Genomic DNA, 25,633 nt, shown 5'->3' on the forward strand with positions numbered 1-25,633 from the left:
TCTGACGTTGCTTTGAAGAGAAGCTCATGCCGTTTCAGTTCGAGGTTGATATATGTCCCACACCGGATATACGTTCTTCCGAGCCACGACGTCACAACCACCATAGGCTCCCAACTGTGGTCTTGATTGAAACCAACACCGACACTTGATCTTTGAAACTGAAGTGCCTGTGCAAATTGTAGCAGACAATTGAGGCGGGTTGAAAGAGAGACCGACCTTGATTATTCACGGATGTGATCCACTAGAAGAGTCATTCAACCAGCCCTCCTCAACTTCAGTTCCTCCTGTCTCCCCTGAATACCTGGATACACTCCTCGAGCGTTGGAACAGCACTGGATGCCACTATCACCATCAGCTTCATTTCTTTCAGTGGCACTTGCCTCATGCGGAGACAATTAGCCGTGTAATTGACCCCAGCTCCACTTCAATATGCCTTCTGCAGTTGACTTCAGGAGCAATGGCCAATCAATCATCCAACAGGTAATGCCCACTGCCCTTTGAATCTTGTTCTAGAACGTAGCCTTATACTGTTAGATGATATTGTCACCCAGTGATAACGACTACCTTGACCAACTCATCCCTGTTGTGAAAGGTGCGAGCAGTTCTAGTCGAGCCCATGCTCTAATGAAGAGCCTCTCTCAATATGCCACGCAACGAGAAAGCGAAATCGAGAAAATGTGCAATCTAAACCACCAAGAGTTCCTAACATCGGTCAACAAGCTACAGAAAGTTCGTGAGGGAACGGTCAAGTTGACATCTGAAATCTTGGAACTCAACCAGTCTATCCAGTCCAGCACGGAAAAGCTTGCGGAGCACAAGAAGGCGCTTGTCGACTCTCGAGGGGTGCGTCAAAATATCGATGAGGCAGCACAAGCACTGAAGGACTGTCTGGAAGTATTGCGTGTATCGAACCATGTCCATGAGTTGCTGGGCCAGAAAAACCACTATGGTGCATTGCGTGCGTTGGATGAGCTCCAAAATGTGCATCTGAAGGAGGTAACACAGTACAAGCTGGCCGATATGATACAAAAGTCGGTCCCTGCCACACAGAAGCTCATAGCAGAGGCGGTCATGAATGATCTCAACACCTGGCTTTATAGGATCCGTGAGACATCTCAGTTCCTTGGGGAGGTAGCTTTCTACCACACTGAGTTGCGGCGAACAAGGCAAAAAGAGCGAATGGAAGCCAATCCATATCTCCGGAACTTCAAGCTCAACTCGGCGATAGAAATGGTCTTCGACGAGAGCGAGGAGTTTGATGCACTAGATAATGATGAGCTGCGAGTTGATTTTACTCCTCTGTTCGAATGCTTACATATACATGAGGCGTTGGGGCAAAGTGACAAATTTCGCACTGAGTATGCTGCAACTCGAAGAAGGCAGAAAGAACTTCTTTTACCGTCTTCAATTAGTCTTCTCGAGAACGATGACTCCAGCTTAAGTAGTCTCTTGGAAGGAATTGCTGGATTTGCGATTATCGAACGGGCAACTATGAGACGTGCTCATAATCTTCGCTCACCTGTTGATGTGAGTTTGATTCTAGCATCAGTGTGGCACGGCAACGTACTTACTGTTTATAGGTTGAGGAGCTGTGGGATTCAATGTGCCAAGCCGCTATTGGTCTCATCTCAAAAGCTCTCGATGATGTTGATAATGCGGAGGTTCTTTTGAAAATCAAAGGTGTCATTGCGTTGTTTATACAGACGCTGGATGTAAGATAACCCTGGATCTGCCACTTTCGTGTAACTGCTGACCAGTAAGGGTTGGGGTTATTCCGTGTCTGCCCTAGACACATTTCTGTTGACTCTATTTGAGAAATACGCCGAGTTGCTAAAAAGACGGTTTAGTGATGATTTTCAAGAGGTATTAGCCCAGTACCCACTGAGTTATAGAAGAATGCTGACGCTAATAGATCGTATCTACTGACGATTATATGCCGATTCCAATTAGCAACTTGGACGAGTATGACAAAGTTGTTAATGTTAGTTGGTTTACACCTGATAAACCGAGAGACGAACTTTCGTATGTTATTCCTGCCTTTGTTGCCAAAGTAGGTGCTGATCTGCCAGATTTCCATGCGTGTTGCCCTTCTCTCAGATGTATCCTCTTTGTTGTATTGACATTCGAAACTTTTTGAATCAGTTCTACTTCTTTTCGGATGATCATTTTCAACATCCCAATGTTATCGATGAGACGCTGAGAAAGGTATGTTTTCCTAAAATGTTAGAACGTTCATATGTTGACTTTGGCCAAGTCCCTGGACCAACTTCTTTCGGAGAAGGTCTGCAGGTCTCTTGTGGAACGTTTAAACTCCCAATATCTAGGGCAAATTGTCCAAATTCTGATTAACCTTGAACATTTTGAAACCGCTTGTCAGGAGCTTGAGCAGCTTTTGATTGCGGCTCGTTCATCAACATCCGCTGGAGGACCGATTGTGTTAAACGCTACTGAGGAGTTCCGGAGTAATAAAAAGACTGCCGAGAAGAGAATTTTTGAGCTTGTCAACTCTAAGATTGATGACTTGATAGAAACTGCTGAATACGATTGGTAAGCTTGCAGTCCATTGAACGTCCCAACTAGCTAATAATATACTGCAGGATGGCGCCAACATTAGAAGGCGAGCCAAGCAACTACATGCAGACATTGACTCGTTATCTATCGAATATCATGAACTCTACCCTACTGGGTCTCCCTAGAGAGATTAAAGAGTTGATCTATTTCGATGCCCTAAGCCATGCAGCGAATATGATATTGGTATGTTAATCTTGGCATAGTACGTAAGAAGATAAGCTCACAGTTGCATTTTAGGCCCTTCCTTTGTCACCGGACGTGAAGAAGATCAATCCGAATGGTGTCACTGCATTGGCGAAGGACGTGGATTACCTGGCCGAGTTTGTCGACAGCCTCGAGAATGCCCCTATCCTGCGGGAGAATCTCGATGAATTGCAGCAAACAGTCAACTTGATGCAAACTGACAACCCTGACGAGTACTTTGACATTTCAACGAGGAATAAGAAATATGGTCGGGTAGATCCCCTGAATGGACCAAAGATCCTTGAAAAGTAAGCCACCAACCCCGACTCTTCATATCCTATGGCAGATTACTAACCATTGAAACTAACTACAGACTCACGTACTCGGTTCAAAGTCCAGTCAAAAATGATAGACTAGCCAACTTTTCGTCACGATTTGGGAAGAAGTAGAGTTATATAGTTAATTCACGGTCCGAACGAAGACCTCGTCAAAGTATTATGGATGATAAAATCAATAAATCTAACAAATCTCAATTTATTTGAGCAGGATCAAGCATTTACTCTACTTTCCCCAAAACCAGAACGAAGGAAAGCAGACACTCCAGGCGCCATAATATGCTCTGATAACCCCAAGGACGCTTGGCCTCTCTCAACGCCCCACCATATCCCATCCAACCTAGGCGGACGATAGTCGCAGAAACATGCTAACCGACCTCATAATCTCTTTCGCCTTCTGCATCCGCATCTCCTTCGCCTCCGTCATGGCGCGGGTAATTGTGCCCGGTGTCTTGACCGACTGTGGGATCTTGGGCTCGCTGTGGTACATGGTACATCTGAAAACAAGTCAGAGGAAATGGTGCTTTCAGAGGAGCAAAACTCATACCTGCTGCGGTGGCATCGGCGGATATGCGTACATCCCTTCCATCTCACCATACATGTGTGGTGGCGCTTGTCCATATGCGCCAACAGGGCCCGGCTGGACCTGTCCAGGATACATAGCAGGTTGGCGGTAATCTTGGTCTGGAGCCAAACTGTGGCCCAACGAGTAATCGGGAGGAGCCATAGCATGCTGCTGAGGCTGATGACTGGGTTGCTGTTGGGATATATTGCCCTGCGCTGGGATCTGGGCACCAGCCGTAGGAACTCCTTGCGTCGCAGCGTGTGGACCAGAAGCTCTCTTGGCGTGCGACGCAGCCTCCTCTCGAGGAACAATGTCAATCAGGAAGTCAAACATGTCACTCTTAGCCAGCGCAGATGCAATATCAGATCTCTGAAGTGTACGGCGCTTGTTCTCTTCGGCGTGGATCCAGGCGCGCATAGTCAATTCCGTAATAAAAATGTCACAGCCTTTGGCGAACAAAATCGGAGCTTCTGCAGATATCATCTTTACTTCTGGATCCGCCTTCATGACCTTTTTAATTCGTGCCAAAGGGAGCTGGTGCAGTTTGTAGTCGTGTGTCTCGGTCTCGAGTTGGTTGATCGTCTGTTGCCAGTATGTCGTGAGGATGTCTCTGTACCCGCCCTGAAGGCCTTGGTTTACCTGCGAACAATTGAGCTTTGAAACCGGATCGAGGAAACTGTTCACTTACATTTGCCCAGGCTCCTGTGTAGAATTCCGCGACTGGCGCAAACCCTTGCGCAGAAAGCTTTCTAGTCTTAGTATCTGAAACCTTGCGAACAATCAGTCAAAACTTACGGAAGCGCTGGCGCCTATAGATGATACAGTTAGCTATTGCTATTACTTAGAATGCGCCTTGGAGATTGTCTACTTGCCATAATGGCCGCCTTGATTGATGTCATAGACGGGTTGTTGGCGCTGTTGGCCCTGCCCATGACCAGCGTTTGGCTGCGAGGATGGATCCATGGTAACAAGCTTGGCTATTCCTTCCTCCCGTATAGACAGCGACGTGCGCGCGATATGTTGTGTGTATATAAGTGAGACTGCTGTTGTCAGCACAGTGAGTGTTTACAAGTTCTCGGTGACGCGACAAGTTACGAAGAGGTGTGACCGAAGGCGCAAATTCGGTCTCTCCGTGGGCGCAACTGCCACTGCTCACTGCCGCTGGTGAATTGAGGCTGTGTTTAAATCACGGTGTGAAAGGCAGTCGCATAAGTCGCATTTCCTTGACTCCGACGTCGTGGTGCTGTTGATGATGCCCAAGCCAGAGTTAATTGATTGGTTGGCGGCGCCAGCTGGAGTGATGGAGTAGGTACTCGAATAAAGACTAATAACGGGAAAGCCGCCCATGAAATGTTTTACCCAGTACTTAGGCCAGCACAGGGCGGCTGGGAGGGTGCCTGCGCCTGCAGCCAACACATCAAAACAACTCACTATTTTTTCTGAAGATTCGTCAGCCACAATTGATTTTTTTGCTTCTTTTTCATATGTCTATGCATTTTATTGAGAATTGGCTAAAATAGCAGCTTAAATGCCGAGATTTCATGTCCCTCTAGATCATAAGCTAAATTGAACCCCGATTATAGAATCCAGCGGCGCATTTCTCAAGGTCACGTGCCAACAAGGAGCCAGCCTCGCAATGCCAAGCATTTCGCTTAACCGACTTTGCATTTGCTTCTATAAAGTTTCTTCCCCCATACCAACCAGCGTAAAACATAATTTTTCCAAGCCTGTCTGCACCACATACGGTACAAGAAGCTTGCTACCTTCACAATGGAAGTATTGGAGAGCCAGGATCTGTCTGATGGGCAGATACAACAAATACTCAGAGATGCTGAGCAGAGGATGAGGGCATCAACAGAAGCCGGTGCAAATACTTTGATAACCACCAGCGGCGTATCATCTCTGCCCGGTCTCGACTCTAGGTATACCTTCCACCCACAACGCGGGATTCCCCTGCCAGTTGGTATACATGCTAACTCCAGGCAGCACCAGTATCTCAAACGGGACCGGCTCGGGTTTACCTTCAGTATATGTCAAGCCAACTATCTCCGGTGCACAAGTTGACCCGGAATTTCTCGTCAGTAAGCAAGAGAGGGAGCTTGCAAACACACCACGCTGCGTTGAAGATCCGGTTGCCGCGAAGGTTAAAGCTGCAAAAGTAAGTTACAACAAGTTCGACTTCTTTTTGTGCTTTTATGAGGAAAATTATCCCAAAGTATCTTGACGCAGAACTCGGACCCCGTCTTGGGTGTCTTCTCTGCATCTATGATAGTACACACATTGTGTGAATTCATAGTTACTCTGACTTAGCATCTATCTATTTATTCGCTATTCATTATTTGCTGTGGCTTTCCACTGACTTTTAAAACAGGAGAAGGCAGCATCAGCTGGGCCCAATTGGTACAACCTGCCCAAGACCGTATTGACGCCGGGACTCAAGCGCGACCTGCAACTGCTACGCTTGCGATCAGTCCTCGACCCGAAAAGGCATTACAAGAAGGATAATGACAGAAAGAGCGATGTGCCTGAGTTCTCCCAAGTTGGAACAGTCATTGAAGGACCAACCGAATTCTTCACTGCCAGGATGACAAACAAGGAGCGAAAGCGAACCTTCCTGGAAGATGTTTTGGCAGGGGAACAGAAGACGCAGCGATTCAAGTCGAAGTATACTCAGATACAGCTTGCCAAGACCAGTGGGAAGAAGGCTCATTACAAAGCACTGAGGGCACAGAGATCTGGAAAGGTTTCTAAAGGTTGAAGCCTTTTCCCTGAACAAGTCATTCGTTCAACAGGCAAGCCGCAAGATCCATCCAAGTGGCACAGGACTTGATCCGTCTGGCATCTCCCATAACTAACAGTCAGATTATTGTTTGGGAGACCAGTGACACTAATGGAGAGCTACCTACCGTAGTCGTCTATGCACTACGCCCTACGCCAACTACAGACGCCCGCGTAACAAAGCTGGTGGGTATAGGCGTAACAAGATCTGACTAGGTAACATGGTGGTGATCCATACTATATGACCGTAGGTTAAATAGCCACGCGGCAACTGGCACCCCATTGTGAGCATGAATATAGCGTAATTAAATAGAATACGCCCTCATGAATCAACACATCACAAAATTATCAGCTCCTTATGTGCATAATCGTGAATTTGTTTTGTGGTATTAATTGAGTTTCAATGTTAATAATCACGTGATTATGGACAGTCCGTGTCGGCAATTCCCGTGGGTGCTGTAACGAACATTTTATTTTGGCTTCATCCAGCATTGCAAACCGCGCTTCCAACATGGCATCTATAGCCCCATTGCGATCGCATTGGGCTGCGGCTAGCCGGTCCAAAGTGAGTTCTGGTTCAGGTTGGATGAGGAGCTCAGAAGTGGTGCTAACAGCTCAGTATGTGGCAGGTTCAGCGATCACGAACAGAATTGCCGTCAGTCGGTTCCATGCTGCCAGCTTGAGCCGCAGCAAAGACGATGCCCCGAAAGCAGAGACATCGTATGATTCGACATATACTTGAAAATGCATTGCGTTTGAAGCTAACCATATGCCCGAACAGATCTGCCGCAGCGACCAATCTCACCCCCAAGTTCGTACCTCTTTCTAGCCACTATGGACGAAGTTGAAGTACGTTAGACTAACACAAGCATTCAGATCATCCGAAAGCAGCACCGCGGAATCAGAGACACCTCGCCTGCCCAGAAACGTACAGGCCATATACCTGAAGCCCCTACGACGAGACGTGGAATATGGTGTCCCATCCTGTGATCTTCAATTACGATCCTACAGCGTACGAAACCTCGAATTCTTCGCAGATTTTGCTCTACGAGCAGCATACTATTTGAAACTCCCCGCCTTTGGCCCTGTTCCGCTTCCCCGAATTACGGAAAGATGGACGGTCCCCAAGAGCAATTTCATCAACAAGAAGTCGCAGGAGAATTTCGAACGTATCACCTTGAGACGCCTTATCCAAATTAAAGACGGACACCCAGAGACTGTCGAGTTATGGCTTGCTTTCTTGAAGAAGCATGCATATTACGGAATCGGAATGAAGGCGAACGTGTGGGAATACAACGAGCTTGGTAAGTGACGATTTTCGAGGCGAAGTCTTCAACTACTAACCAACGGATAGGGGTCGGCAAAACAATGGATGTGAGCTTGGAGAATCTCAAGAACGTTATGGAGCCCAAATGGGCCCATTTTGGACGAAACAAAAACCTGGAGACTTCAGAGAAGGTTTTGGAGATGATGAATTCCGAGAAGTATAGGCTTGCAGCAAGCGGCAACGCACCAATGACCAACAAATAAGATGAACATTTCAGAGTATCCGGGGTGTACATTATACTGTATCAGAAGCACGTAAATTAGGTATTGCTGCATTTAGAAGGCGCATGGCAGCACATGTTGGGAGTTAATGGGTAATGGAAACCCTGTATATATACATATCCAAAAGAAACAGTTTATTACTGCAAATCTCCAACGTTAGAATATGAAACCTGACTTCCTCGAATGAAAGTATTAAATGAAGAGCATCGAACACTAATAGATTGTATATCTGGCAAGTTGAGCATAATTTTCTTTGGAAGCCTCTCATAAAATAAATTAATACATATCACGTGCCAAATAATTTTATCTCATGGATGACCGATCCAGAGCCAGATTTCACCAATTCCCATTCCCTACGTCTAATTGCTTCATTTATTTATATAGCTATGGTTCTACTATGTCGAAATTCTCGTTCGCTCCTGCATGAGTCAGTTGCATGCGCACTTTCCAAGCAAGCGTCAAGCCCGTCAAATATTCGGAGGCTGTCTTCAGCTATCCCAACACCACCGCGCCAGGTTATATTTTCCGGCATACAGCCAACCGGCATTCCTCATCTTGGAAACTACCTTGGTACTCTTAAGCAATGGGTGGATCTACAGGATTCGGTTCCTTCGGAAACCAAACTAATATACTCCGTCGTGGATTTGCATGCCATCACCGTACCGCAAGATCCTCAGCGTCTCAGGCAATATAAACGCGAGGTCTTAGCTACTCTTTTAGCTATAGGCATAAGGCCAGAGAGATCGATATTATTTTACCAGTCCTCGGTATGTTTAACTTCCTGGCGATTTGGTAAACATGAGACTCACCAACTTTGCAGGTCCAAGCACATGCTGAGCTGATGTGGATATTAAGCTGCACAGCTTCAGCAGGCTATCTGTCTCGTATGACACAGTGGAAGGTATGCTGGATAATGAATCTAAACGCTGCTTGTCACATCTGCTAATAGTAAATAGAGCAAGCTCTCGCTAGCGGAGGATGCGAATGCAATGGACACGGGCAGCAAAGCCAAGTTAAAGCTTGGGCTCTTTTCGTATCCAGTTCTACAAGCCGCAGATATTCTGGTCCATAGGTAATGATAACCCAGTCACTGCTAGGAAGGTTACTGATTGTTGCAGGGCCACTCACGTACCAGTTGGAGAGGACCAAAGCCAGCACCTGGAGTTCGCACGCGAATGCGCAACCAACTTCAACCACACATACCAGCCTTATCTAATTGCTCCACAAACTATCCTATGTATGCCCAGCAAACAGTTTCACTCGTCAAGTCATTTGCTAACTAGCTCCAGCACCTGCCAAACGAGTAATGTCGCTACAAGAACCTCATTTGAAAATGTCCAAATCACACGCAAACCCTCTTTCAAGGATTTTGGTCACCGACTCACCCCAAGAAATCAAGAAGAAAGTAATGGCCGCAAGAACAGACTCCATCAATTCCGTGTCGTTCGATCCCGTTGGCCGGCCAGGCGTCTCGAACCTCCTACATCTCTTGTCCATCTTGAACAAGCAATCTCGAAGCCCGGAAGAGCTAGGAACGCTCCACGCCGGCTTGAGCTTGAAAAATTTCAAGACTTTGGTAGCTGAAGCTGTGGCAGAATCCCTTGATGGGATCAGTGCTCGCTATAACGAGGTGATGACCCGCGACGATGGCAAGTATCTCGATCACGTGGAGAAGAAAGGGGCTGAAAAGGCTCGGGAGAGTGCCGAGGAAACGATGGCACTTGTGAGAGAAGCTATCGGCTTTTAAAACTGAAGCTACGGCAACTTCGCAGTGACACGGAGAGGTTGGGGCTCTAGCTTATTGGCAAAGGCAAGGAGGTCGACTTCTTGAAATTGGAGGGCCTGGGATGGCCCTCCTCATAATCTTGACACAACCACTTACTGTATATTACATGTAAAACACTCTGTATACCAAAATATTAGACTGTTCACTAGTATATCCTACTTGAGTTACGGGCCACTTCATAATTTAAAATATCAATATTCGATATCACGTGTCATTAATCATGTGACACGTATCCTTATCGCATACAAAGGTCGTTTGGTATTATATAAGTCGGAAATATAAGACGGGGAACCAAGGCAGTTCCGACTTTCGGTGGTATCCAGAACCTACAACAACATCTGGTGTAGCATGCAAAGTGAAAATGACTTTGCATTTGCTAAGGTCACCGTCAAGGCCAGCCAAGCTAGCATCATTGGCCGTAGTTGCACTTAGGAGGCCTTATTCGTCTGCGACGGTATCTCCCCTCAGTTTCGACCTCCATGAGGCCCCTCGAGGAGAGGAGAAGGGGACTCCAATCATTTTCATGCATGGCCTTTTCGGCTCCAAGAAGAACAACAGGACTATGAGCAAGTAAGGCACCATGTCTATTCCTATGCTCTCAAAGTCATTGTTCTAAATTATCCGCTTGTGTGTAGAGTCCTCGCCCGTGACCTGGGAAGAAATGTTTATGCTTTGGTATGTTCTATCAAATTGGTAATTTTCAAGCATTGGCTAATGGGGTTGAAGGACATGAGAAATCATGGGGACTCGCCGCGTCATGAACGCCATGACTACGCTATCATGGCTGACGATGTTGCGCGGTTCATGGACGAGCATAAGCTGGAGGACACAACTCTCATCGGCCATTCAATGTAAGCTGGAACTCCGTATTAATTATGGTGTTAAAGATGATCCTAACAAATCACAAGGGGAGCCAAAACGGCCATGGCGTTTGCGCTCAATTATCCCAGTAGAATTCAAAACATCGTTGCGGTGGACAATGCGCCGATAGATTCACCCCTACTAAGAAGCTTTGGGCAATACGTTCAAGGGATGAAGAAAATTGAGCAGGCCGGCGTAACGAGGCTATCAGAAGCCGATGAAATTCTAAAGGACTACGAAGAGGAAAGTATCATCGAGCCATGGATTGGTCCGGCCCGTTCCAGCTACTAACTATCACGCAGTCTCTAGTCATCAGACAATTTCTCCTTGGGAATCTGTACCGTCCTGCAAACGAGAAGACGCAGAAATTTAAATTCTCCTTGAAGACATTAGCTGCCTCCCTCGGCCATCTAGGCGATTTCCCATACAGAAATCCCGACGAAGTCCGCTTTGAAAAACCCGCCCTGTTCGTTCGGGGCACCCAAAGCCCGTATATTCCAGACGAAGCTATACCCCTCATTGGGCGCTTCTTTCCTCGATTTCGACTGGTCGATATTGATTCTGGCCATTGGGTCATTGCAGAGAAGCCCGAATTATTTAGACAAGGTATGTCCCGTGTCCAACCAAACTGCATCTTCGGTTATTGACGCCCATCAGCTGTCGTAGAGTTTCTTGGCCAAGACAAGGAGAATTAGAACTTGGGTATTTGATTATACCTCAAGGATAGCTTGGAGGGGCATAATCTATAAACGACGCCGTAACAAACCCATTGTAGATGGATGTTTGAGGGCGCATAAGTGTATAATACTTGTAGATAAAGAATATATCTGACCAGCCGACGTCTACATCGACGTCTCAACATAGACATCCGGAAGAAATCTGTGACGCCGCATTGCCCAAGGTGATACCATTCGATTCCCGCTGTGTCTGCTCTACCAACCCCGGCGTGGAGACGATAGTATCAACGATTTCTACAAACGGCTTCCGCACATTCTCGCGGGTCTTCGAGCTGACCTCGCAGAACTGCGCGCCGTGGATAGACGCAAGTGCCTCCCCCTCCGAGGCGCTGACTTTTCTCGACACCTCTTTGTCCAGCTTGCTCCCGACCAAGTATGTAATCGTCCCGGGCATAGAGTTGTTCTGGACTTCTTCAAACCACCGACCCATGGACAGGAAGCTGTCCCGGTTGGAGATATCATACACTAGGATGACGCCGTGGGCACCGCGGTAATAGCTGTTCGAGAGGGTCCGGAATCGTTCTTGGCCCGCGGTATCGAGGAGGTTCAGGCGATACGAAGTGCCTCGCACCGACAGCTTCTTCACCTATCGATCAATCAGCCTTGTCGCTCTCACAGTGCTGAGGGTCCGCCCGCACCTTGAAGTCGACGCCGATAGTGGCCGTCGAGGATTCTGGGTCGAACTGGTCGTCGCAATATCTGATCAACACTCAAAGGCGGTTAGTCCACAGTCTGTAACCATAAGTATTGGTCCATACGTGCTGATTTCCCGGCTCCAGAAGGGCCGATCATGAGCAGCTTGATGACCTTGAGGTTGTCGGTGTCCATCGTGATCGCTGTTGAGCCATTCATTCACTGTTGAAATGTCCCGGGCAAGGTAGCAAGCAACTGTAATATAAGAGAGACCGCTACCCGAGCCTTTACTTGGCGACGGGACGGTTGTTCTTTGTATGGCACTCTACATGTCTATAATCTACATCGTGGAGGGGAGACAGCGATAGCGGTTTTCGCTAAAATGTGTGGGCATGTGATTGGTATTTTGAGTGGCCACATCAAAGTTGAAGCGCAAAAAGCATCACGGAAAGCAATACGGTGGCAAGCGGAAGTTTTTGAAATTTATTTGATTTTGAATGACTCCCAAATGCCTGAGAGGTGATGCAAGTCACGCCATATGCCGAAAGCAAGACCTTTGCCCTAATGAACATGACCAATCAAAACCCCGCTAGTACAGCACTTTATACCTGCTCCAGGACCGTCTCCTTGAACTCCCTCTCAACCTTTTGTCCCTGCTCATCCGTGTTTGACTCGCCGTGGAGGTTAAGAAGGGCGCCGAGGTCGAACTTGGGTGCCTTCAGGAGCTTGACTTTGCGGATGTGAACCTGAGTCATGTTAATACTGTAATCTCCTCATAAAAAAAGACGGCAAGTCTCTGATACGTACATTTTGGAGAGGGTAGATTCCCTGTGTAGCCTTCTCAATCTCGCGGCCGATAACCTCCGGGATGAGCTTGGCGGTAAGCTGGGTAAGGGTGCAGCTCGAGGCCTCGCGCTGGATGATCTCAGTCATCTTCCTGCGGATGGCTCTGATTTGCGAAGAAGCAGCGTAGGTGGTCTTCTTGATTTGGTTGGGGCGGCGCTTGGTGAAGGCGATCGCGAAGAGGCGGAGGAGGTAGTCATCGGTCGTCTTGACGGTGATGTTGGCCTCGATTAACGATTGCCACTTGCGGACCAGGGACCTCAGCTTGTCGGATGTGAAGTCGAGACCGTGGAAGTTCGTCAGGCAGTTCTTTCCCTGCACCTCATCGACACGGAGCTTGATCTTGCGGAAAGCGTGGTCCTCATCCTTCTGGAGATCGGCCAAGGAGACCTCGACGATACGGCCCTTCAGGGAGTCGTTGGCGTTCTTGAGACCGGTAGTCCTGTTGACAAGAGTCTTGCCGACACTGAAATCGATTGTTAGAATCTGTTATACACATTGTAATCGGGGTTGCCATACTCTCTAATCTGGAACGAGGTTGGTGCCTTTAAATCACTGTTAGCAAGATCCATCGACTCTGCGTCTTGAGCAATTTACCTTAATCTGGTACCAGTCCTTGCGGGTGAAGGGATCGATGGTTCTCTTCTTGATACCCTTCTTTCCCTTTGAGAGGCGCTTGTTCCTGCAGAGGTGTGTTAGAGACGCTCTAATTTGTGTGGTGTGCGCATTGATGCTCAGAAGTCGAGGCAAAATGAATTCGAAGTTTCGGGTTCCAGAGTAAGACTCACTTTCCGACAGCCATGATTGCGATAAGTTACCTGATCGCGTTGACTGTTGAGTTGAACGTTTGTCGTAGGTTGGCGATACTGACCAAATGGAAATATTGTCAAATTCAGATGTGTGTGTCGCGCTAGTGGGGCAAACTAACCGAAGCTTAGTCAGCGCATCGGTCCCTGCAAGGGCTACTATGGATTTCGGTGTGGAGCGGGGTTGTTCCCTTCCCTTTGTTCCGAATTTCGACCAACACAGCACAAAACAACACAACACAGCAAAAAACACACAACAAAATCGAGAAACTGATGATTAAAATATGAAGATTTATTTGGTATTTGTTATGCCAGTTATGCCACTTCCTATGCCTTATGTGCGCCCCTCCATTCCCATAATACCAGTCACTCACTCCATTCGCTATCCCTACCATCCCAACTACCCATGCACCGAACGCCAACGCAAGTCACTCCACCGCCCAAAACAACAAAACAATCAATTTCCGAATTCTTCACCGCCATCATCCGGGTCCTCGTGGAAGTCTTCGAAATTCGGGAAGCTGAAATATAGGCATTGTGCTTCAGGTTGTATGAGCTAAATCGTTCGAAACAAGACTGGCTCAGCCAGTATAGGTGGTGATGGGTAACTCACATGTGTATATGCTCTCCTTCTGTTCCTCCACCGAATTTGAGAAGCCGTGATCCGATACTGTTCGTCCTGGGCTCACAGAGCGGCGACAGCTATCTTGTGATGACGACAGGCTCACGGTGTCTGTCCTCGGTGGTGATGAAGAGGCAACCCGGCTGAGTATCGCTGTCGCCCTCGAGGATGGATGGAGGTAGGCAAGGTCGCTCCGGCAGGCGTTCGATGTGGCTAGGGAGGGTGCAGTCGCGGTGGAGCGCATCAACTTCGGTCGTCGACAGGTTGAAGTCCTCGATATTGCCCTCGATGCAGACTTGCCCTCTGATGAGATTGAGTGTGAGCTCGCCATTTCAGGTAACGTGCTACGGGCACTATGTGAGTAACAAAGATGTGAAGGTCGAAGCAGTGACGACTGTAGGTAGGTTGTAATTGTAATGTGTTCTTGTTGAGTGTTGTAAAAGTGTTTATTGTTGAATTCAAATACACTTTCCCAAATAGATTCCGGGTTCACAAGTCTGCCTATAAGCTATAATTATTTGTTTGGGGCTTGTGGAGTCTCCGCAGCTACTCTTCCCCATTTCGTCCCTACCATGGCCGCCACATGTCTCCAGTTTGATGGTCTAGTCATCCTGAGCGATGTGGTCCAATCTGTGTGGCTTCCATTCGGGGCTACTGCACAGCGTTCGTTAGACAGGGCGGCCGGGCTACATATGAATCTCTCGTTCCTCGCGACTATGGCCAGTAAATGGACACAGGGCGGTTTGGGCATGGGGTCACGCCTTGATTAAGTCGGCCCAATGCTGCTCGCGTTGACCAAAAAGTCCGAAAAGAAAAGAGCCCATCGCCGCTTTCAGTTGTTTACAGTAACTGTAATTAAAGTGATGGCTCTTGATTATTCACACCTACAATTATCATAATTACCGCCTTTTGATCGAGCGAGTTTCTTAGAGATTCAATTACAGGTATCAATTCTCAAGCTATGCGCAGCCCATCTTCAGCACAACACCCATCGCGATCCATCAAGCCACCCCCCAATACATTTCCGGATGTTGCTCCACGCATCAAGTTTTGGGGGGGTTCTAACGTTGCTTCTTCCCTGTTCCCACTCGTGACTGGGATCACGTAATGGTGCTGTTGTTCCCCTTCTGGCAATCCGCCCAATGTCACCCCATCCAGACCACCTTCCATGATCTTTTTAGTGATCGATGCTGTAACATAATTAATATCACGATTATACTACGACACGGGACGCTTACTCTTCCCAGGTTCTTCCTCGGACAGCTTCCAGTTCCTCACTCGTCATTCGATAGCCTGTCGTAAAGTACCCTATCCCACACCATCAATACGGATCGTCCAGATCAACAAGAAGAGCTGCACTCACCAGCCGTGATTTTCGCATCTATCTCCACTCGACCATCATCTGGAATCCACGATTCGGGCAGCTCTACTCGTTCGTGAATCGGTATACTACAAATCGTGTAAGCACGGGACTACTGTCAAAGGTGAGATATGTACCCTTGCCCAACGATTGCGTCGTGCTTCATGCTGCAAGAGAGTCAGCGCTTTGCAGCCAGAGATACATCCATTGGAGTAGACATACTCGCTCATACTCATCATTCGGTCGATCTTTGTTATGCCAAGCCAGTGAAGGATGTCTGGCATCAGTGCTTGAAATCTCATGTCCTTCACCCCTGCTACATTTTCGGTCCTCTGGAAGTATTCAGATGCTCTATCGGCACTACGCTTTCTGGCATTGTAAACGAGGTACTACAAGTTTAGAAAATATCAGTAATAGAGAAGGGCCATGGAAAATGTGAACTTACCTTTGTGACTTCCCCCAAAGCTCGTCCCTCTTTCCTAAAATATATAACAACGCCACTTCCTCCTTTCTGGGCTTCCTTTACAGCTTCTTCAATTCCAAATATTAAATATGGACGGCAAGTGCAAATATTACTAGAGAATACGTCGCTTGAATTGCACTCGTCATGGATCCGAAGGGCGAGGCGTGCGTTGGCATCTGCCATTTTTGCCGGATCGCCGAAGCAATACACAGTTAGCCCACCTACTGTGCATAAGCATGATAACGCTGAGCTTATTGCTTTTACATACCTATTGGTGGTAAGAATACCTTGATATCCCCCCTCGTGATAAGCTACTGCCATTAGCTTGGATCTCAGCTATGGGCCATGCACAGCATGCTGCAAGTTTACCTCGGGGTAGCTTCCTCCCGTATGCTCAAAGAGTGAACGGCGCAAAGTACCTTCATCTGTAAGTAATCATTAGCATGGTATATTGATGGTGGTCTGGAGTTGTTACCTATTCCGAAACGCTTAGCAACTCCTGGGAGATACCACACCTGCACCATGTCAGTACGCCGTACAGAGTCGGCATATAAAAATATCATACTGGTTCGACGGCAAATTTGGTAACTGCAAGCTCTCCCAGATCGTTCAAGCACACTTTTCCATCAGGAATACTTTAGGGGAGTTAATTGATCGACTCATCTATGACTAAGTATTGATTCGGCTTACAGTCTGCCCTCTCGAACGCTGGCTTCAAGCTCTGGAAGCTGGCAAGGTCAGTTAGCTGGACGTTGACATAGAGTGATCTTGGGAGAGGATAGGTTCATACATTCATCCGAGCTTTAGTAATGGCTACATATATCAGAGTTAATATACATTGGCATAAATCGCAGGGGCATCAATTACTAACCAATAGTTGGACGGATATCAACTGGGCAAGTTAGTAACAATTCTCACGGAAGCAAGGCTGAATACGAACTATTCTCGGAATCCATGGTGTTTTTAAAAAGCCAGGGTGCCAAATGACCAAGAGGATCCAGAGAGACTATCTTCTCCTTGTCGGCCCATTGTGGAAAAGGACCAATGTTGGAAGCTGGCTCGGTGTTTGTGAAGTCGGGTCTGAATTCCATTAGCCATTGAAAATTCCGCTATCATTTGCTGGATATCATTTTCTTGACGAGGGGAAAACGAATATACTGTAAAATATAACTTCAACCCCAGACAAGATGATTCGTTTGGTTGCGACACTGTTTGACAAGAAAACCTTATAGCTTACTTATGGTCAAGTTCTATCTCTTTGCTGGCTACGGCAAGAGCGTAGTACATCGAATATGATCCACCGTGTGCTGATATTCGTCAATGAAGTGTTTTCTGTATGTCGCATCAGGACGTGATATACCTCCTATGGCTATAATGATAACAACCGTTAGCATTGCATAACATGAGGGGTTCGTATAGTAACATACCATTACGCCTCCGAATTGTCGATTGCGATCTTGAAACAACGACTGGTCCCCTCGTTTGCGGATCTTTGTTGCCCCAGTCCATCGGCAGAGGGTTTATGCCACTTTGGCCAGGGTACGTGCTGGATATATTGTCAGCTTCAGCAACACGCGGGTCGGGACACCCCTTCAGGCACTTGTATAGGATGCCCGGGACGAGTTGACGACTGGATGGGGCGACGGGCAGGGCTAGGTTTAACCCACGTAAGAATGATCCGTGAAGTTGGAGTATGATGCAGATTCGAGGGCGATGCAGTGGAAGGCATATTGGAATGGTCAACGTCTTCTGCTGCCACAGTTAGAGACTCCGGTACCGCAACATCGTGGTCTTCTTTGTTATCTATGTGAGCCGTGGTGCTCGGGATGTCTTCTTGTTTGCTGCTGGAAACTGCTGCGGCATGTTCAACTTCCTTGATGCCAGCAAGGATATTTACGCGGCCGTTGATGGCATCTACATTTGCCGCGAGCTGGGTCTGGTTGGCTGTCAATACCTTGAGGGCTTCCAGCACGTCTTTCATGAGAGCAGTTTGATCCGCCGCTGGTGCAGCCATAGTTCGTGAGGCGGTGTTATATTCGCAAGGGTAATATAATCGTTGGAAGAGCGGCTGGTTGAATGAAGTCTTGAACTATCAAGCTCAGTCATGTACTTGTTCAAGAAAGCGCAGTTTGAGGCAATGTAATTGTAATGTATGTAAGGTCCAGATGTTGTATGATGTAGCAGTCACGGTGAGGACGCGAGGTGCGTCAGATAGGTCACATAGCAGATGCGGGGTACTCTGGTACTCCCACTGGACTATGCCATTGATTGTGTAAGAACCAAGGGGTTTGTTTACAGGACGTGGATGTGATGCTGTACTGTACCTCGTGAGCTCCTACCTACTCGACTCGTATATCCTCAAAACCCAAAACGCCGTGAACTGGCAAATGAGTTTGGCGATAAGAGGATAAGAGGATAAGAGGATAAGAGGATAAGAGGATAAGAGGATAAGAGGATAGGATAACAGGCCCTGTATCTTGCTGCGTCAGAAGGTGGAGCTAGAGTACTTGTGCGGTAAAGGCTATGTATGGGAATTTCGGAATAGATATGGATAGCGAACGGGGACACCAGCCAGCTCCTCATATCCTTACCAGCTATCAAATCAAAGCTTGACTTCTACTCTAGATGAATATCATTTTCCGCTTCTTGAACCAAGATACATGGCGCCAACTGATTCATACTTCGTACTGCGGATATCGCATATCGCAGTACGATCAACCATAATTCATGCACGGCACTCGGGATCAACGCCACTGGTGTGGTACCCAATCTTTTACCCCACATCCAACTCCCTGCGGATCCTTTTTTTTTACCCACTTTCCCGCACTCTCTACGACCCTTTCCCTTTCCAAGCCTTATCGGACGCGCCAAGACAACCAGGCTCTGTTATCTTGAGCCGCCTTTTCTGCTGTTTGCCCCAAACCTCACTACTTCAGGAAAAGAGCCCTCCCTCTGGTAAAACTGCAAAACCCAACCAACACCCCCCCCCCGCCCATCTGCTCGAAAACACCACACACCCACCAAACATGGTCAGGACCCCTCTCCCTCCAGCTGACCTCCAGCAAGCATGCAGTCTAGCATTCCAGCCGAATCTCTGACTGGCATGTAATACAGGGCAAGCGAAAGAAGGCGGCCAAGGCCCCGACGAAGAAGAAGAACGAACCCCTGGCAACCACATTCCCGTGTCTCTTCTGCAATCATGAGAAGTCCGTGACCGCGAAGATCGACAAGAAGGCCGGAGTCGGCCACCTGTCGTGCAAAGTGTGCGATCAGTCGTTTTCATGCAGCATCAACTGTACGCAACCCTTCCCCCTTGGATGTTGCTTGATGGCGATGGCATATGCTGACCTATTGACGCCAGACCTTTCGCTGCCGGTTGACGTGTACTCCGAGTGGGTTGACGCGTGCGACACCGTTGCGCAGGAGAACAAGGAAGCCAACGCGAGCCGTCCGAGGAATTTCGTGCCCCCAGGCCGAGCCGGAGAACCAGAGAGAGTTGATGATGACCTGGATGACGAGGATGCTGATCGCCACAATGGATACGGAGGAGAGGGCATTGTCGATGACGACGAGGACGACTATTAAGAGGGCTATGGCATGTACACTGAGTGAGACCCGGGGGGTACAGGCGTCCACGTGTATGGGGAGAGAGATCAAAGGGCGTCCGGCGTATCAGGGCAAAAATAATCTAGCTTTAAGACTTTCGCCTTCATCTTACTGTATTTCGATAGGCTTCTCGGGTTGCTCTCATCGACCCGAGGATATCTTAATTTGATTAGGAAGAGCAATCTACAACGAATTGATGGCTGTACGATCCCTGGCACTGGCCTTTCGTTCACAATTGATATATACATGCTCCCCATCAGCCGGAATCTGTGACTGTCCCCTCTCAGTAACCAACGAAGCGGTCCTGCTCCCCTGTGCGGCGGCAACGTTAAAGCGTATAAAATCGATCCCCAAAATCTCCCAGGCCGGGGACAATATAGCTACAATAGTCAGCACGCGATCAAGTGTGTAACGGATGTGAGAACTCAAACTTACTTCTTTTCGTCCAATCCCTGAATAAACACCACGGTTAGCAAATACCGAAAGCTTTGGTTCTCTGGAGATGCATACCTGGTCTATGAATGCCGTAACGACCCTGAGCTTGGGGAATTTCTTTGCAAAGACATTGATCCCTTCCGGGCTCGCAATTAGGTTAACGAATAAGATGCGGTCTTCCGGGACGCCCCTGGACTTGAGGACATCCACAGCCATCGTTGCAGAGCGCCCTATCACCCCAAATTAGCCTCACAGTCCCATAATCAGTCATTCATGACTCTTATTTACCTGTTGCGAACATAGGATCCAAGAGAAGCACCCATCGATCACCGATATCCTCCGGCAGCTTATCATAGAAAAGCTTCGGCATGCACGTCTCCTCGTCTCGCTGGATCAGAATCTTGCCAATGCGCACCGAGCGGCAGCAATCCCGGAGGCCCTGCTCCATGGCCTCGCCAGCCCGCATAATCGACACACCACAGATCTTCCCTTGGAACATCACACCGGCATAGCTCCGTCCGACAGGCGTGTTTATCTCATGCGCAATGACTGGAAGGTGGTTCAAGCTCTCCTCCACCAGCAGGCGGATGATGCGGTTAGAGTAGAAGATGAAGTCAGCTCGGTCTGTGTTGACATCTCTGATTATCCTATAACGCCGGCACTGTCAGCATAGGAATGCAAGGGGGCGTGGGAAGGGTATGAACTTGCGTCAGCAGTGCAATCAACTGCGGCGTCTGGGCGAGGATATGGACATTTGGGAACGAGACGGCGGTGGAGACTGTGGCCTCCGGTTTACGGTTTTTGGATACGTAGTCTGGGCCTACGGCTTCTCTGTGAATGGCCTGCGTGGACTCCTTGTTGGATGCCATCATAGAATAGATATCGGTGCGGTAATTTGAGTGACTTGGGGTTTCTTCCTTATATTGGAAGTTGGAAACGTGATATGCGAGGTTGGATCGTAGTCACGTATACAGAGGCGGGGTCACTTCAGACGCAAATTAAGTGGTAGACGGATGGCCACTTTTTGCAAAACTGTTATCTTCAGGTCGCTGCGGGTGAGGAATGAAGGTTTATTTATATTGTATGTACAGTATGACGATTGCCCCGTCTGTCACGTTGGTTGATCGCTAGGGTTTGCTGATAGGCCCGCTCGCGTGAGATTCTAGCAAGTTTGATAGCTTCGAAAGTGAAGTTAATTTGATGGCCAGTATCCACATAAGTCCAGCATATTTTAGATAATCTATCCTGTGAATAGCACATCTCCCGGTTGATATTCCATATATTCTGCCCCTGACCTCAAAGTATCGAGCTGCGGGGTTCTTTGGAAGAAGCGTTATTTAGCCTTAAATATGTGGCACCCATTGTTTGCGACTTTAGCCGCATGCACGGACCACAGCGATTGTTGACCCCGTTGCGCGCTGCTGGGCCTTGTGGGGAAGGCTGAGCCAAAACTCAAGAAGCCGCCAAAGACATCCTCAAAGACACAGCACATCAAACGAACGTACATACGGGCCAACTTATCTGTGAGTCTGATGTGGGATTATCCAATTCTCACTATATCCTGGCCTTAACTTATACGGAACAGTGACAGCTTTCGACGCGACCGGACTCCCGATACATCGTTCGCCATCGCATAATAGAGGGCTATTCTCATAAAGCAACGTGCTCGTGCTCATTGAGATGTTATACTTATGCTGATACATCTTTTGTGCTGGCTTCAGTAACACATGCAGGCAAGATGGCAACTAACAACGACACCACCTCGCGGAAAAGGTCCTTTGCGACTTACGGCAAAGCGCGACGGCGGCCTGGACCTGACTACCTGGCGCCAGCCAAAGCGTTTAAAGACGACACCGGAGGCAACAGGAGTCGCCAGTACTCTGTTCCACGCAATACAGAGCCGACCGCAGAGACCTCTATCCAGGTTCAGCCCCCGCAAGCCAGACCTTCCCCAGTCACCGATGACCCCAACGTTTTCGACTTTCCGAGCGACAGCGATAATGGCACCTCATGCCCAGACAAGAGAAAACGCATTGCGAAACAACCCCTGGCATCCCCCAAGAGGATAAAAAAAGAGCACGTTGAGGTCAAGAAGGCGGCGACAGCAGATACGAGCAATGGCCGCGCTCCCCATACAACCCCGAAACGCAACATCTCATCCAAAGCCCGCGCTCCAAAGTCTAGCATTGTGCGCCACAGAGAGACGCGGCCCAGTGGAGAAGAAATATCAAATCCGACGAACTTGGCTTCATTATCACATGTTACCTCTGGTGCAAAGCACGGCTTACTGGGTCGAGCAAAGGCAAAACCCGATACCACCATCCGTGGCGAACCACCTTCCACGACTGCCCCCAAGAAAGATAAAGGCCAAGGAACACAGCGACATAATACATATTCCCCAACAAATGACCGATCCCAATCAATTACCTCACGTCGGAATTCTCCGGTGCCAAAATCGCCGACTAGGGGCTTCGATGCGCCGGGAACGACCACTCCCGTCCGTGACAATACGGACTCTGGCCTCGATTTCAGTGGGCGGTCAACGCCAACGGGACTCACTCCAAAAAGCGTGAAAATGTGGAATGGACTACTGGGGGATGATTTTGATGGCGTCTCCCGCCAGGCAACGAAGGACACCACCGTACAAGATAGAGGGGCGAATCGACGACTTCCAAGACGGCGATTGATAGACTCTTTCGCTGAAAAGAAGGCTTCCAAGTCCGTCCCTGCTGCCCAGCGGAGCGATATTGGCCTTAAAAGAGGGATTTCAGACGTCCCTCCCGATACCAACCTGACGACTGACACGGATAAGCCTGCTAGCGTAGCAGTTGGGCAACCAGCCATTGTTGCGCCACAAGCACCAGGCCCAAGAATTACGTATAGCAGCCAGCGGTCAATGCTGGCAGAGCATGATCTTCTTACCAGCATTGAGCCCAGCTCATCTCAATCCCAAGACGAGGCTGCAGAAACACCAAGGAGACGACGGGGAGCAATACCTACCTTGACGCGACTTCACAGTTTAGACGAGGATAACGAGGAAGACGATAAGCAACCCGGAGGCGGGATCCGAACGTTCCATGAGCTGAGACAGGCGGGTGCAAACAAACGGTTCGTGGACGAGGTTGAAGACCTCAGTGAGCGAATTGGCGTGCCAACGAAGCAGCCTTCAATGAGGCGATCCGGGTTGCTGGATCTTATCAGTAAGACGCATGATAAGGCTTTCCTGAAGAGTCTTATTTCTAACGGGATGGACCAACGGCTATTCCTTCGACTAGGCGATGAAACAGATATTATTTCTGGCTTCATAATCGCTTCGATCCTCGTTATCTTACTCAACTCCACGGCTTCGCCGATCGCAACTTCTCACCTGCTCAACAAGGGGTTCTCGGATTTTATCAGCCGTCTTTTAAAGGTTGATGATAATATTACCTCCCTATCACAGCAGCGAAAAACGAACATGTCCAAATTGTCACAGACGCTACTAGCACAGGAGCATAAACAACTTTTGGAGATGCAAATATGGGGGGATGTTCAACCGAAAAAGCTCTCTCCTCGCTTAGTTGCTCTTGCTTGCCTTTATTTTGTTGTCAAGCAGAATCGCGAGAGTGGTATAGCTGGAAGCATAGTTTCCGACGAAATTGCAGAAAGTCTGTTTTCGATCGTCAACCTTTACACCGAAGAAATTTCCTGGCAGCCAACGGGACCACTTCAGTTCGCTGATCTTCATCTTACAATCTCGATTTTGGAGCTTAGTTCTCTGGGTTTGTCAAGTCGCCCTGGAGATACACCGTGGGGAGGCCGTCATCTAGCTATCGTTCGTGAAATCACACATGTGGCTCTTCGGGCTGCGCCGAGCGAGCTTTCATCAACCAAAGCCTTGGTGTTGGGCCTCGCATTGAACATCACCAACAACAATTCCCTGGCCTCAGAAATATTTTCAACAGCAGGATTCATCCATGACGCGTTCAATGCGATTCTATCAGATTCCAAACTTTTGTTGAATATGGTACCCGGAGAGAAACAATCGACATCAGTGGATGGTCTTATCCTTACGATAGGTATCATGATTAATCTGGTCGAATGGAGCGATCGGGCAAACGAACCAACACGAGCGCTTGACAATGGAAGCTTGAGAGATGCTGTGCGGGTATTCGTGATAGGGCTGGAGAAGGCACCTGAGGTTTGTTATTATTTTCGCTCCCTTAACGACTTGTCATGCTAACATTTATACAGGTTGATTCCGTCGAGGAGGCTAACCTCAATGTAACGTTTGGTTACTTGGCTGTGCTTCTGGGGTATCTGGCCCTGACGAAAGATACTGCGCGGCAAATGCGACTTGATCTTCCTGGGCACAGTTTAAAACCTCTGATAGTGGCCGTCGATGAGTTCATTGATCACCACAGGCAGGTTGACACCCAGTCTGGGAATGGCGTAGAAGTTCAGAATTCCCAAAGCGGCCTAACAGAAAAGTTATCGCGGATGCTAGCAAGGCTGGGGACCATGGCAGAAGAATCACAATGATCTGAAGCCTATCGTCTCCTCAATATGATATATATACACTTCGACTCGGCACATATTTACTGTCTTTTTGGCCTCGGCGTAGATAAACTGGACAGGGGGGTTAATAGGCAGCTATGAAAGAGATACCCATATAGAATTCCGGCGACGAGCAGCATGTTAAATGAATTTCCTTGGCTGCTTTCCATGCTATATAATTGTGGTTTGTTCCATCGTTACTTTTTGAGAGTGTAAGTAGTATAAATAATATTATTGGCATTGGGTTGCATCTCGCCAGAAATATATGCAAATTAGCCATAATAGTAAGAACTTGCTGTTATGGGGCAAACTCTGTATTGCTATAATTATGATTGTGTTTTTGATGACAATAGAAGCTATTCAAACCTCGACGAAAAAACTAAGCTGTCGAGCAGCTGCTACGAAGTCCCTCAAGCTACACTACGTGCTCGAATGACCGGCCGACCTTCTTGATGTGATTATCGACTGGTAGCTCAAAATTTAACCGACTTGGAGGAAATATCACTTCTTCGATACATATTAGATAAGGATGAAAGAGGATTTGCGCCCCGGCTAGCTGATGTGGAAGATATGGCGAATTTGATTTTAGAATCTCAAGGAAGACAACGCGTTAGAAAGCTCTAGGCACATCGATTTGTACAACGACGTCTAGAGTTAAAGACGCGTTTTAATCGCGTTTACGACTTTCAAAGGGCCTTATTCGAAGATCCTGGGCTTATTGGAGGCAATCGAGAATGGGCTATAGCGATTGTTTGCATTAATAGCGAAGGTCTAGCCATCCCTCCGTTTTTGGTGGTTTGAGCTTATTGGAGGATGGTTCCGGCTAGTGGAAAATATGCGGGCGAAATATGGGATTTAGGATTGCGATTTCTATAACTTCGACGAAACCGGCTTGATGATGGGTGTTATTTGCCCTAGGATGGTTGTTACACGCGCTGATCGACGTGGCAGAGGCAAGGCAGTTC

General features: G+C 48.1%; 12 protein-coding genes across 12 annotated transcripts; 7 read left to right on the forward strand and 5 right to left on the reverse strand.

The window, feature by feature from the left end:
- Nucleotides 1-352: 352 nt before the first annotated feature.
- On the forward strand, nt 353-3,203 carry VC83_00537 (uncharacterized protein; the record flags this gene model as incomplete). Its single annotated transcript, XM_024464228.1, has 10 exons — nt 353-480; nt 535-1,527; nt 1,581-1,712; nt 1,762-1,863; nt 1,913-2,022; nt 2,070-2,205; nt 2,255-2,547; nt 2,598-2,754; nt 2,809-3,062; nt 3,128-3,203. The coding sequence occupies exons 1-10, from the start codon at nt 430-432 to the stop codon at nt 3,201-3,203; spliced, it is 2,304 nt and encodes a 767-aa protein (XP_024328256.1). The 5' UTR covers nt 353-429.
- Nucleotides 3,204-3,461: 258 nt separating this feature from the next.
- Nucleotides 3,462-5,167, reverse strand: VC83_00538 (uncharacterized protein). Its single transcript, XM_024464229.1, has 4 exons — nt 4,527-5,167; nt 4,450-4,463; nt 4,343-4,399; nt 3,462-4,293 (listed from the first exon to the last, which is right to left on the reverse strand). The coding sequence occupies exons 1-4, from the start codon at nt 4,615-4,617 to the stop codon at nt 3,631-3,633; spliced, it is 825 nt and encodes a 274-aa protein (XP_024328247.1). The 5' UTR covers nt 4,618-5,167; the 3' UTR covers nt 3,462-3,630.
- A 128-nt stretch (nt 5,168-5,295) lies between these two features.
- Nucleotides 5,296-6,767, forward strand: VC83_00539 (uncharacterized protein). The gene is made up of 3 exons (XM_024464230.1): nt 5,296-5,576; nt 5,641-5,812; nt 6,026-6,767. Exons 1-3 carry the CDS (start codon nt 5,425-5,427, stop codon nt 6,410-6,412), a joined length of 711 nt encoding a protein of 236 aa, XP_024328246.1. The 5' UTR covers nt 5,296-5,424; the 3' UTR covers nt 6,413-6,767.
- A 161-nt stretch (nt 6,768-6,928) lies between these two features.
- On the forward strand, nt 6,929-8,188 carry RSM10 (mitochondrial 37S ribosomal protein rsm10). Its single transcript, XM_024464231.1, has 5 exons — nt 6,929-6,997; nt 7,052-7,152; nt 7,214-7,243; nt 7,309-7,736; nt 7,787-8,188. The coding sequence occupies exons 1-5, from the start codon at nt 6,944-6,946 to the stop codon at nt 7,960-7,962; spliced, it is 789 nt and encodes a 262-aa protein (XP_024328623.1). The 5' UTR covers nt 6,929-6,943; the 3' UTR covers nt 7,963-8,188.
- A 144-nt stretch (nt 8,189-8,332) lies between these two features.
- On the forward strand, nt 8,333-9,938 carry MSW1 (Tryptophan--tRNA ligase, mitochondrial). Its single transcript, XM_024464232.1, has 5 exons — nt 8,333-8,747; nt 8,801-8,881; nt 8,937-9,052; nt 9,099-9,217; nt 9,270-9,938. Exons 1-5 carry the CDS (start codon nt 8,367-8,369, stop codon nt 9,725-9,727), a joined length of 1,155 nt encoding a protein of 384 aa, XP_024328594.1. The 5' UTR covers nt 8,333-8,366; the 3' UTR covers nt 9,728-9,938.
- Nucleotides 9,939-10,127: 189 nt separating this feature from the next.
- On the forward strand, nt 10,128-11,322 carry VC83_00542 (uncharacterized protein; the record flags this gene model as incomplete). The annotated part of the gene is made up of 6 exons (XM_024464233.1): nt 10,128-10,336; nt 10,402-10,441; nt 10,493-10,617; nt 10,675-10,874; nt 10,937-11,233; nt 11,285-11,322. The coding sequence occupies 6 exons, from the start codon at nt 10,128-10,130 to the stop codon at nt 11,320-11,322; spliced, it is 909 nt and encodes a 302-aa protein (XP_024328624.1).
- Nucleotides 11,323-11,482: 160 nt separating this feature from the next.
- VC83_00543 (uncharacterized protein) lies at nt 11,483-12,192 on the reverse strand (the record flags this gene model as incomplete). The annotated part of the gene is made up of 3 exons (XM_024464234.1): nt 11,483-11,950; nt 12,003-12,073; nt 12,123-12,192. 3 exons carry the CDS (start codon nt 12,190-12,192, stop codon nt 11,483-11,485), a joined length of 609 nt encoding a protein of 202 aa, XP_024328625.1.
- Nucleotides 12,193-12,480: 288 nt separating this feature from the next.
- RPS1 (ribosomal 40S subunit protein S1B) lies at nt 12,481-13,709 on the reverse strand. The gene is made up of 5 exons (XM_024464235.1): nt 13,629-13,709; nt 13,438-13,522; nt 13,360-13,385; nt 12,805-13,306; nt 12,481-12,743 (listed from the first exon to the last, which is right to left on the reverse strand). Exons 1-5 carry the CDS (start codon nt 13,640-13,642, stop codon nt 12,600-12,602), a joined length of 771 nt encoding a protein of 256 aa, XP_024328626.1. The 5' UTR covers nt 13,643-13,709; the 3' UTR covers nt 12,481-12,599.
- Nucleotides 13,710-15,445: 1,736 nt separating this feature from the next.
- On the reverse strand, nt 15,446-18,512 carry URG1 (Uracil-regulated protein 1; the record flags this gene model as incomplete). Its single annotated transcript, XM_024464236.1, has 19 exons — nt 18,416-18,512; nt 17,759-18,347; nt 17,519-17,637; nt 17,452-17,460; nt 17,329-17,398; nt 17,032-17,171; nt 16,963-16,983; nt 16,882-16,904; nt 16,782-16,819; nt 16,657-16,726; nt 16,567-16,606; nt 16,461-16,516; nt 16,360-16,402; nt 16,074-16,312; nt 15,851-16,017; nt 15,766-15,795; nt 15,632-15,717; nt 15,507-15,576; nt 15,446-15,458 (listed from the first exon to the last, which is right to left on the reverse strand). The coding sequence occupies exons 2-19, from the start codon at nt 18,103-18,105 to the stop codon at nt 15,446-15,448; spliced, it is 1,581 nt and encodes a 526-aa protein (XP_024328627.1). The 5' UTR covers nt 18,106-18,347; nt 18,416-18,512.
- Nucleotides 18,513-19,117: 605 nt separating this feature from the next.
- Nucleotides 19,118-19,676, forward strand: VC83_00546 (uncharacterized protein; the record flags this gene model as incomplete). Its single annotated transcript, XM_024464237.1, has 3 exons — nt 19,118-19,120; nt 19,206-19,386; nt 19,453-19,676. 3 exons carry the CDS (start codon nt 19,118-19,120, stop codon nt 19,674-19,676), a joined length of 408 nt encoding a protein of 135 aa, XP_024328595.1.
- Nucleotides 19,677-20,025: 349 nt separating this feature from the next.
- Nucleotides 20,026-21,004, reverse strand: FUR1 (UPRTase; the record flags this gene model as incomplete). Its single annotated transcript, XM_024464238.1, has 5 exons — nt 20,026-20,077; nt 20,133-20,149; nt 20,208-20,362; nt 20,421-20,779; nt 20,841-21,004. The coding sequence occupies 5 exons, from the start codon at nt 21,002-21,004 to the stop codon at nt 20,026-20,028; spliced, it is 747 nt and encodes a 248-aa protein (XP_024328596.1).
- A 459-nt stretch (nt 21,005-21,463) lies between these two features.
- Nucleotides 21,464-24,908, forward strand: VC83_00548 (uncharacterized protein). Its single transcript, XM_024464239.1, has 3 exons — nt 21,464-21,655; nt 21,718-24,312; nt 24,366-24,908. Exons 2-3 carry the CDS (start codon nt 21,871-21,873, stop codon nt 24,651-24,653), a joined length of 2,730 nt encoding a protein of 909 aa, XP_024328621.1. The 5' UTR covers nt 21,464-21,655; nt 21,718-21,870; the 3' UTR covers nt 24,654-24,908.
- The last annotated feature ends 725 nt before the right edge of the window (nt 24,909-25,633 follow it).

Source organism: Pseudogymnoascus destructans (assembly GCF_001641265.1).
Source record: "Pseudogymnoascus destructans isolate 20631-21 unplaced genomic scaffold scaffold_1, whole genome shotgun sequence".
NCBI lineage: Eukaryota > Fungi > Ascomycota > Leotiomycetes > Thelebolales > Thelebolaceae > Pseudogymnoascus > Pseudogymnoascus destructans.